Source organism: Cynoglossus semilaevis, chromosome 6 (genome assembly GCF_000523025.1).
Source record: "Cynoglossus semilaevis isolate Cse_v1.0 chromosome 6, Cse_v1.0, whole genome shotgun sequence".
NCBI lineage: Eukaryota > Metazoa > Chordata > Actinopteri > Pleuronectiformes > Cynoglossidae > Cynoglossus > Cynoglossus semilaevis.
Window position 1 is genome coordinate 18,729,372 of NC_024312.1, and position 10,477 is coordinate 18,739,848.

Here is a 10,477-nt window from a genome sequence, read left to right on the forward strand (position 1 = left end):
TTGATTTACATGTAATAAATGTTGTTTTGTTTGCATCTGTTGTTTAAATAATAAGCACACAATCATGCATTGAATTGAAATACAATTTCTAAAATGTAAATTAAACTAATGTTACTGATAATATTAAATACAGTATTGTGCAATGAAACAATCTAAATCTAATCTAAATTTAATGTTTGTCTTCGGATTCTTCTCATAAGCTTTTACTGCCATACGATGCCATGGATGACGATTCAATAATGATTACCAAATTGAACGTCACTGTTAAGACGTTACACCCTCACACTACGGCGCATGCTGAGGGGAGCGCTATCCTCCTACAGCGCATGCGCGGAGTCATGTATTTATGAAAAAAGGTCACGAACTCTGACCCTCCCACCAACAGAGGCAAACTGATAAAATATAAATTTTTGAAAGAAATACTTTATTCAGCGTACAGGCTTTACGACGGGTAAGAAACAATTCCTGATGTTGACGCATAAGTGGTTCTTGAAGGAGACTAGGCTGGTCGAGAACACCAGAAAGGAGGGCGAGAGTTGAGTGGCTGTGCAACAAGGAAGCTGCCATTAGCCACCTGCTAGCAGAGACCAGACTAGTAAGTTAACATTTCCGTTCGGCTCACGGGGTTGACGTCCCACATTCGACAGGTATCCAGTAACATACGTCTTTAGAAGGACCAAAAACGCGATGTTTTCTTATCTAACGGTAGAAAGAAATCGGGTGACAATCGGCGTCGTTAGCGCGCAAGGCAGCTAATTTCCTTAGCCCAGCCAGCCCTAGCCGTTGTAGCTTATATGCTAACTGAACTCAAACCTTATCAACCACGCTGATTTAAAAAACGATTGTTGTAGTGTGTGATGGTTATATATCTGCTATACCGCCGCGGTGGTCAGAAAATCCCAAAGTCTTTTTAAAATGTTTGCGTTATTTGGCCAATATTGTTAAACGCAAAGCCCGCCGAGTTGCAGACGAGTCGGTATCAAAGGCCTTTAACCCTAGCATTCTTTAACCCTTCAATGTTGACCTTTCACCCACAGGAAAAGAAATACCTTTATCTTCCGCATTTGTTTCCAAGTGGGTGACTGTCTACAGTTCGGTTGTGTTTTTACTGCAGTACAGTCGCTCATGCATAGTGACTTTAAATGTGTTTTAAGTGATTTTAAGCTACCTGTAATGCAGTTAGGCGCTAGCTTCGTTTAGCTTGGTTAGCACAGGGCACAGAACTACCGCGATATTCAATATTACCTGTAAACTCTTTATGTATGTATATACATACGTTTCTGAACCGGTGTCCCAACAACAGATATACGTTTAATTACGTTTTAATAACGTAATGACCTCTTTGCAGAATAAGTAATCGTGTGGTTGTATTTGGGTGTCTATTGAGAGATGATGAACAAACAGACAGATTTAGGTACAAAATAATATTTAGAATTAAGACCGATACAAATATTGATGCAAATATTTTGATGATTGAGTGATACTGCAATTTAATATATACGAAATTGTTCTGAATATGCTTACATCATATTTTCCTTTACTTGAGCTACAAGTGAGCTAATGAATTGTTGTGAAAGAAATATTAGTATGAGTATATTACTATGATTATATTAGTAAACTTGAGCTACAAGTGAGCTAATGAATTGTGGTGAAAGAAATATTAGTATGATTATATTGATTATATTACTACGATTATATTAGTAAATAGTATTGAAAGGTTTCTACCACCCATTTTTGTTTTCACATTATGACTAATCAGATAACTATAAACAAAAACCTCAGTACAATTCCCATTATTAAAGTATATCTATCTTTACTAGAGGTGCCCAGTAAATCACTAAAAAAATCACATTGCAACCAGTGAATCAAAAAGGGATTTACTTACTAAGTCCTGTTGTTGTTGTTGTTGTTGTTGTTGTTGTTGTTATGATGCTGGTAACCTTTAAGTGACAGAAATAAAACCCAATATGTAGCAACTTTCATGGCCCAGTTAAGACTGAAAAACAAGAGGGTTTTTTTGTTTTGTTTTTACACAGTTCTTCTGTTTGTCATGCATCCAGTGTTACAGGCATTTAACCACTTAGACGGGTCATCACAAATCAACACTGTTGTTCACGCCAAACTTCTACCTTGAGGTGTTTTCAAAGCTTATTTTACTTTTGGCACTGATCATTGTTTGCAACCATCATCATGTCATGCTCTCACTGCCTTGCTTTGTAGGTTATTGTAGGTCAGTGCCACAGTAGCACACAATCAATGTTCAGCAAGTGAATAACAGAAAATAAATGACTTAATTTGGCTTTGCAAATAAAATGTGGAAGTACAGTTATACTGTATTTGTTTTTGTTTTTCCCCTTACATCTCCTTAGTCACTCTTCATGGGTTATACTTGTGCTTTGTTATCAGAGTACACAACACTTTACCTGGATATATTTTTCTTTAGCTTTGTAAATGCTTCTGGGTTGAATTATTCATAATGTATACAGTATCTAAAGAGGAAAGTGTCCTCGGTAGGTGCCACCTTATGTAACTAGAGGCCTAGTTGAAGCTTAGAGAAGACGGATGATCGCTTCAAACCTATGCATAAAATCAAGTTGCTATTATAAATGCTGTAACATTATTTCAGCTCCACGAAACTGTGAAGCTCTATGGGATATTTTGTCGGATATCTATCATTAAAATGACTGCTAATCATGGGATATTTTGTCGGACATCTATCATCTATCATTAAAATGACTGCTAATCTTCAATCCGAAATGTATTTGGGATGTATCTTTTCTCTGCTTCAAGTGAACTAGAGGGTTAGACTAATGTAACATAATAAAGTTGTACAAGTTTAGGCAACTAGACGGTTTTTATAGCACCTCCTGCAAAGAATCGGGGTGATGTGACGTGGTTATGTTTGTGAACTGTTGGACTTTAACAGTCTTAACATGTCTTTTGTTCTCCCTTTAGGTGAGCACCGATGTGAAAAACGGTGAAAAAAAGTGTTTGAAACATCAGAATGGATGGACAGACTCAAAGAATTCAGCTTGTGTCTGCGGACAACAACGTGGCTTTAGGACACAGAATCCAGGTGCTGTGATGCTGCGTTTGGTTGTGTTGATATAAACCCATCGTTGTTTTTCTCCAAACTGACTGACTGCGATTTTAGTTGTTTCTCTGAGCTCCACTCTTCTTTAAATCAATGTTCAGTATCCCATCAGGCTCACTGGGCTGCAAGATTTAATACTCTCTGTATTACATGTGACCTAGAGCAGCTTGTTCAGTATCCCATCAGGCTCACTGGGCTGGAAGATTTAACTCTCTGTATAACATGTGACCTAGAGCAGCTTGTGTTTTTTTTACAACAGTTACTGACCTGACTTTAAGATGTTAAAGTTTGTTTCCTTTATAACCGTATCTGTTTAATTAATGAACGTATTGGAGACAGACTGTTTGCATTTTATAATTGTATTGGTTATTTTGATGGCCTGGCTTTCTACAAAAGTCAACTCCAGTTTGCTTGAGCTAATGTTTGGGTTTATCTTTAATTTCCAAAAGATTGTAACAGATCAGCAGACGGGCCAGAAGATCCAGATAGTCACAGCACTTGAGCCCTCCTCTCCTGGAAAGCAGCAATTTATTCTCGCCAATGCAGAGTATTCCCCCGGTGGGAAGGTGATCCTGACCAAGCAGGAAGGCACGTCCAACAAGGTCATCTTGGCTGCTCCAGATGGCTCTGGGGTCAACCAGCTGCTGTTTGCATCCCCTGATCTGGCTGGACAGCAGATCCAGGTACTGCCATGGGATATTTGTGTCCTTCTAATGTCATGTTCTATAAAGAAATTGAGAATAAAAACACCATGGATGATGGGTTTTTTTTTTTAAATTTGTTCTGTATTTGTTTTTCAGTTTGTTACTGATGGTTCAGACCAGTCTGTTCTGAAGCCTATTGTGGAGTACTGTGTTGTCTGTGGTGACAAAGCTTCTGGTAAGAAACATAAACCAAACAAGAACGGAGCTCTGTGTCCCTTAAAGGGACACAGTGTGGTTGTTCTTTGTTCAACATTTGTTTTTAAATAACTTGACAAATCTTTATTTACACACAAAGTAGAGGCCGAATATGCATATCTTCGGCTTTTCAACAGATGTATTCTTAGTAATGTTTTATTTTTAATCTTTAAATCCCTTGCTTTTCTGATTGGACTCTGTTTGCTCATTTCTGTCAGGGCGTCATTACGGTGCAGTCAGCTGTGAGGGCTGTAAAGGCTTCTTCAAACGCAGCATTAGGAAAAACCTGGTGTACACATGCAGAGGCTCTGGAGAGTGTGCCATCAATAAACTTCACAGGAATCGGTGCCAGTACTGTCGGCTGCAGCGCTGTATAGCTCTGGGCATGAAACAAGATTGTAAGAGATTTAAATGATTTATTCCAGGTGAGACAATTATTTAATTACACTAAAACAATTTTCTGTTTTTTGTTTTTTTTATACTAAAGCTGTGCAGTGTGAGAGGAAGCCAGTGGAAGTAAATGCCAGAGAGAAATCTATGAACTGTGCTGCATCAACTGAGAAGATCTACATCCGCAAGAACCTGTGTAGCCCTCTGGCTGCCCAACCCACGTTTGTGTCCGACAAAGAAACTGCCAGGTACAAAATTGCTGTAAAGTTTTATCACACTTAAATTTCTACTGTTGTGTTTCAGACTTGATGTAGTATACACAGAGCAGTCTGAATTAAATATGAAAAAAAGATTGAGATAAATTTCTACTGTTGTGTTTCAGACTTAATGTAGTATACGCAGAAAAAATATATGAAAAAAAGATTGAGTTAGGATATTAACATAACCTAGATCTGTTAAGAATGAATAGACTCCAATTCTTTATAATATTCTATTTTTACATTTTTTGGAGTCTGTCCCAACGATCTGGCCTCTTCTTATTCACCTCAAATCATCTTGAAAGGTGATGTTTTAGGAGTTTAACTGTATGGAAAAGCCGTAGTTGTGTGTATTCATTGGTGTCAACATTACAGTTCAGTACATTTATTTTATTGAAAAAAAAAGGAATGAGTCACAAAGTTAATTTATTAACAAATAACTGAATAGCAAACACTGAGGTTTTGTTATGATTGCGTTCTGGGTGAATTCGGACTTTGTTCCGCTTTCCATTACGATGGTTCCCCTTGACACCGTTTCCTTGTTGAAATAGTGACAGAACAGTCTTAATGTTATTGATCCAAGCTGTTCACGACACTCTGTTCTCTGCAGGAAATGTCTTTCGTTTATTTTCAACTGTAACATTTTAGTGGTGTTTTTTTTATAAATGTTAAGATGACCCTCTCATCCCCCGTGTCTTTTCTCTAGGAAGGATCAGTCTGTAATTTTCTGTAATGAACAGTAAAATACAATAACATTTATTGTAAACTGCAGGTCAACGAGTTTGCTCGAGTCAAGTATGTTGCTTAACATCCAACAACCTTTCTCCAAGCTGGAAAACAGCATCTTGATCCCAACCTCCCCTGAAAAGGTAATGACCTGAACTATGAGTACCACTACAGTTCACCAACAATACATGCACTTGAATATGTTTTAAGTTTTAATACAACAAAAATGAAATCACTGAGAGGGAGAAAAAGCACCTGTAAAGGTGATTTGTTTTTCCTTATTCACAGGAGCATCCTTCGCAAGGTGACCTTGGAACTCTGGCTAATGTAGTATCTTCCCTCGCGCACCTCAACAAGAGCAGGGAGGCCAGTGATGGCGGCAGTGATCTAATGGGAGTTGAAACGTTGAGCAATGGCGACAGCTCCATGACAGACATGCACGGAGATGAACAAACTGCAAGTGAAATTACTCGGTGAGCGAGATGACGCATGGAATAATGGGGCATCCAAAAACGGCCGGTGGTTTGTAATTTAAAGCGATTTGCGGTTCTGTGTGCGTAAGAATTAGATTGAGCTGCAAACTGTCAGGAATACCTAGAGTTTTGTCCTGTATTTCTTGTTACAGTGTAGGTGAGGAAATCTTTTTAAGCTTTCATGTTTCACCACCAGAGCTTTTGACTCACTGGCTAAAGTCCTGCACCCTGGTGATGTCGCAGTAAGACATTCTCTGGAGGCCACGATGCAGCTGATGTCGGGTGACCAGTCCGGGACTGTAGTGGAGCTGGAGGGACCTCTGCTCTCTGACAGTCATATTCAGTTCAAGGTAAAAGCATGACTAATTCTCCATACTTGGAAACAAATCCCGAGACCATAAAATTGAGCTCAGTTTAATCAGATCATTTGTCTGATCAAAGCTGACAGCTCATCTGCTTCCTCTGCTCTGCAATCTGTTCCCGACAGCTTGTAATGCCGTTACCTGTGCCAGAGTACCTGAACGTCAACTACATCTGTGAGTCGGCCTCCAGATTACTGTTTCTCTCTATGCACTGGGCACGCTCCATACCTGCCTTTCAGACGCTTGGGTAAGTTTGGTCCTTGTCTTGTAATTATTAGACTTCATCGTGGATAACACATTATCAGTTAACCAGCTGCTGACAAACAATGTGAATTACCAGCACTGTGGATGCATTTGTAAGTCCCTGTTACCGTATTCAGCGTAAGCACAACCATAAGAAAATGGTCTACTCAAGATATAATGTATAAAGTGAATGAAAAAGCAGCATGTAGAGACAAAGTGTCGTGTGAAGAAAATGTCATTTCTTGTTAATCTTTTCTTTACCTATCCCATCTTACTCTGTGTTGTAGTGGAGAAGACAATGACATCAACTTAATGAAGGCCTGCTGGAATGAACTCTTCGCTCTGGGTTTGGCTCAGTGTTCAGACATCATGAACGTTGGTACCATCTTAGCTGCCATCGTCCAGCATCTGCAGACAAGCTTACAAGAAGGTACGATGGCTCCAATGTTGCCTGCTTTAAAAATGTAAAAGTAATGGAAATAAAAATGTGTAGTACATTCTTGCAGAGCAAGTTTAAAAACCTAAGGCAAATTTGAATAAATTGCATATGTTGCTTAAGTCTGTGTGGGTTCACTCATGGTCTTTTTCTATTGTTTGGTTCTCGGTTGTTGTAAAGACATTATGACCGATATTGCACATCAACACCGAAAAACACCAGTTTATGTTTGTTTAATAGGTTGCGAAATGTTTTGTGTTCAAGAAAAAAAAAAGTCAAAAATCATGGGCCTATGAAAGAGAACTGGGATTAGTTCCACTATTATTATTCCACTACAATTATCCCACTATTCCGCTACAAACTATTAGACATTTATGGATGATGTAAAACATCAGTAAACATGTTACATTGGGTTGTATACTCAATCAATAGAGAAAATATTATTGGGGTTTCAGAGCTCTCCACTGGAAAAGCTCAAGACCTTTTCAGGTTATTCTGTGACTCAACACAATAGGCACATTTTTTTTTTTCCTGTGACTCAACACAATAGGCACATTTGTTTAAAAAAAACATTCACATATTCTTGACTCCTCACATGCTTCTTTTTACAGATAAGCTGTCTCCAGACCGGGTGAAGCTGGTGATGGAGCACATCTGGAGGATGCAGGAGTTCTGTAACAGCATGTCCATACTGTCACCAGACTCTTTTGAATATGCATACCTCAAAGCCATCGTCCTCTTCAGTCCAGGTACGCAGACACTTTTGGACAGTTTAGTCGATGAAAATGACATGGCACAAATAGATTCTCATACGTGCCTCACTGTTTTTCTGCCAGATCACCCCGGCATTAATAACACCCCACAGATTGAGAGGTTTCAGGAAAAGGCTTACATGGAACTTCAGGATTACGTAACCACGACCTACCCTGAGGACTGCTATAGGTAAGTGCTTATTTTTATACTCAAGTGAACAGAACGCAAGACAGAACTGCCTCGGAGTCATGAGCTTTGCGAGGGTATCTTGGAGCTACCTGCTAAATATTTAAAAAATGTCACCTCCCGTGTCCTCTTTCTCCATCATTTTTCACAGGTTGTCCAAGCTGCTGCTGCGTCTCCCAGCCCTTCGGCTCATAAGTGCAGCAGTAACAGAGGAGCTGTTTTTCGCTGGCCTCATTGGCAACGTGCAGATTGACAGCATCATCCCCTACATCCTGAAAATGGAGTCCACTGATTACAACAGCCAGCCGCTCTCTGAAGGCGTCTGACCTCGTGTGGTGTGGAGTAATCTCAACACTGCACTGCTGAACTCGACTGCCAGCAAAGCAGAAGGTTTTGCAGACCTAATCTCAACACTGCACTGCTGAACTCGGTTTTGCAGACTGGTCACTGAACAGTTCCAACCTTCTTTATTTATGAGACTGCCTCCTGTGTGAGTTTTCTCTTCATTTTCATTTGCTCCAACCTCTGGCTCTGCTGCAACCAGAAGTGGCGCAAGACTGATAAAGTGGACAAAATGAACATCTGCCGGTTCAGGAAAAACATACGTATATGATAGTGCTTTTTATTGTACATGGGATTTTATGCTAAATTTTCTCCAAGGCTTTTCTGCAGATCAAATTTGTATTTGGAAGAAGTCTGGGTGCTTTGTTTTTCACTGCTTTCATACATGACCATGCTTTTTTATTTTCTTAGGATTATGAAGAAATATATCTTGTCATAATGTGAACTGATTTTGTGAAATGTTATTATTGCTGAAGGTTAAAACCTTTTATTTTCAAAATAGCTTGCCAATCCAAAGGAAATGGCGGCGTCATCTCTTTGCCATCATGGACGATCATTCACGTGGAATTGAAACATTGTGTGTATATGTGTATATAGAATGTACCAAGAAGGCTACATTGGGCAGCACTTGGTAATACCTTGGATTCAGTCTTTTGGACAAAGGAGAAACAAATGTGTCATTTGACATTAAAAATACTTGTGGTAGTTCTGTCATTTAACCAATTATGGTTCTGTTCTGATTCTCATCATCACTGACAATCAGAGGAGCAGCTCCACGGTATTTGTTTCTGGAGCTGTATTCAGGCGTGACCAGCCTAAAGTACATGTTGATCTCAGTCGTTGTGGAACACATCTTAAAGAATTATGAAGGACATTGTTTTTGTAGCACTTTCTGGTTTTATGGAATTGCACTGTTTTTCAGTTTCTAAGACACCTTATTTTGTTCCATACAGTGTTTCAACTCGTCACAGTTTAGCTGCCAATCTGGTCTGTCTGCTTTTAGATGAAAGTAACAGGGCTGAAATGGAAACAACTCGGGTTCACCCTTGACTTCATAAATGTTACCCATCAAAACATGTAATGTAGAAAAAAAATAATAAATTCAAATGGCCCAACTTGCAGTTATACAAACAGCATCTCCAGAATACCTAAAAGAGTTGGTATTTAAGTATATACAAAGATAATTGGTTTTCTCAAATAGGCATAAATATAAATGACACTTCAATTAATACAGAAAAGATTTAAATCATTAGATGAAAACTTACATTTAAACCAAAAACGGTATTTAAAGCTTTAAAAAGTTGCCAGTTCAAAACTAAATATTAATCTCAAGATAACAGCCTAAAACAGTTCTTTTTTTTACAGGTGTTTAAAATGAGAAATGTTTGATTTTATATGATCTAATTAGCTGTTGACCTTTGACATGCACAGTCCTCTGAAAGGGGATACTGGGCCTGTATTGTTTGTTAACTCCAGTCAGGTCACATGGTCCCAATGAAACCAACCTTGTTTTGTCCAAAAGACTTTCCAACATGTTTTAACTGCCACAACTGAGTTTATCCAAAGTTTCTGTTGCTATTTACCAAACTATATGGCCATTAGTCATACTTAGATCAGCTGCTTTTTGCTTCATTCATTCTCTATACAGGTGGAAGTGTGTGGTAGTGCTCAAGGTTTTACAGGGTGAACTGCCAAAAGTCGGTCAGGGTGCTTCCTGGAACTGGCCCCTGCATCTCTAAATACAGCAGATTGTTTACATGCTGGTTTTGAATTAGTAATGCAAAATCTGTAGCTACTCCTGTGACTTATTGTTTTTTTCGTGTCAAGTGACGTTAAGGAGGAGGCAACGGCGTGACAAGTGTGAAAGACAAGGCTTTAGAGTGTACATTTAAAGCATGTGTTGATCAATTTTTAATCCGGACCCTGCAGATATGGGTGAACATGAGGCAGGTCCCATGAGCTTTATGCTGCTGCAGATACCCAGTGAATGAGCCGGGCTAATTGAGGCTCGCATTAAAACTTGATGATCGGATAATTGATAAGATTAGCAGCTCTTCTTAGAAATCCATTGTTCGGTGCACAAAGAAGATTCTTTGTATCCCTGTGGTTCTAGGCTCTGGGTTCTGTCCTTAGAAAAAAGAGAGCATTGGGTTCAACAGTTGTTACAGTGTGGCTGCATTTTTCTTGCAGGTAAAACACACACATTTATTAATGTATGTATATATATATATATCTATATAAATATATGTTTGTGTTTACCCCATAAATTCACTGTCGATAAACATGTTATGTTATTTACACACACTGCAAGATAAA

General features: G+C 38.9%; 1 protein-coding gene across 2 annotated transcripts; it reads left to right on the top strand.

Annotated features, from left to right (window-relative positions):
• Nucleotides 1-215: 215 nt before the first annotated feature.
• Nucleotides 216-8,880, top strand: nr2c1 (nuclear receptor subfamily 2, group C, member 1). Of its 2 annotated transcripts, none has more exons than XM_025056541.1 (15): nt 216-647; nt 2,956-3,076; nt 3,544-3,777; nt 3,895-3,973; nt 4,212-4,391; nt 4,481-4,631; nt 5,413-5,509; nt 5,655-5,839; nt 6,036-6,189; nt 6,327-6,448; nt 6,732-6,874; nt 7,492-7,629; nt 7,717-7,822; nt 7,971-8,166; nt 8,226-8,880. In XM_025056541.1, the coding sequence occupies exons 2-14, from the start codon at nt 3,005-3,007 to the stop codon at nt 8,143-8,145; spliced, it is 1,836 nt and encodes a 611-aa protein (XP_024912309.1). In that variant the 5' UTR covers nt 216-647; nt 2,956-3,004; the 3' UTR covers nt 8,146-8,166; nt 8,226-8,880. The 2 variants fall into 2 exon arrangements, 1 of the variants encoding a protein (XP_024912309.1); XR_003049962.1 differs by having other exon boundaries at nt 219-595; nt 7,971-8,221; nt 8,262-8,880.
• The last annotated feature ends 1,597 nt before the right edge of the window (nt 8,881-10,477 follow it).

What these genes read in the sequence shown, in the direction of transcription:
- nr2c1 (XM_025056541.1), top strand. Translation starts at nt 3,005, where the DNA reads ATGGATGGACAGACTCAAAGAATTCAGCTTGTGTCTGCGGACAACAAC. An exon ending in CTGTGGTGACAAAGCTTCTG is followed by an intron (nt 3,974 to 4,211) that starts GTAAGAAACATA and finishes CATTTCTGTCAG; the next exon opens with GGCGTCATTACGGTGCAGTC. An exon ending in GCAGACAAGCTTACAAGAAG is followed by an intron (nt 6,875 to 7,491) that starts GTACGATGGCTC and finishes TTCTTTTTACAG; the next exon opens with ATAAGCTGTCTCCAGACCGG.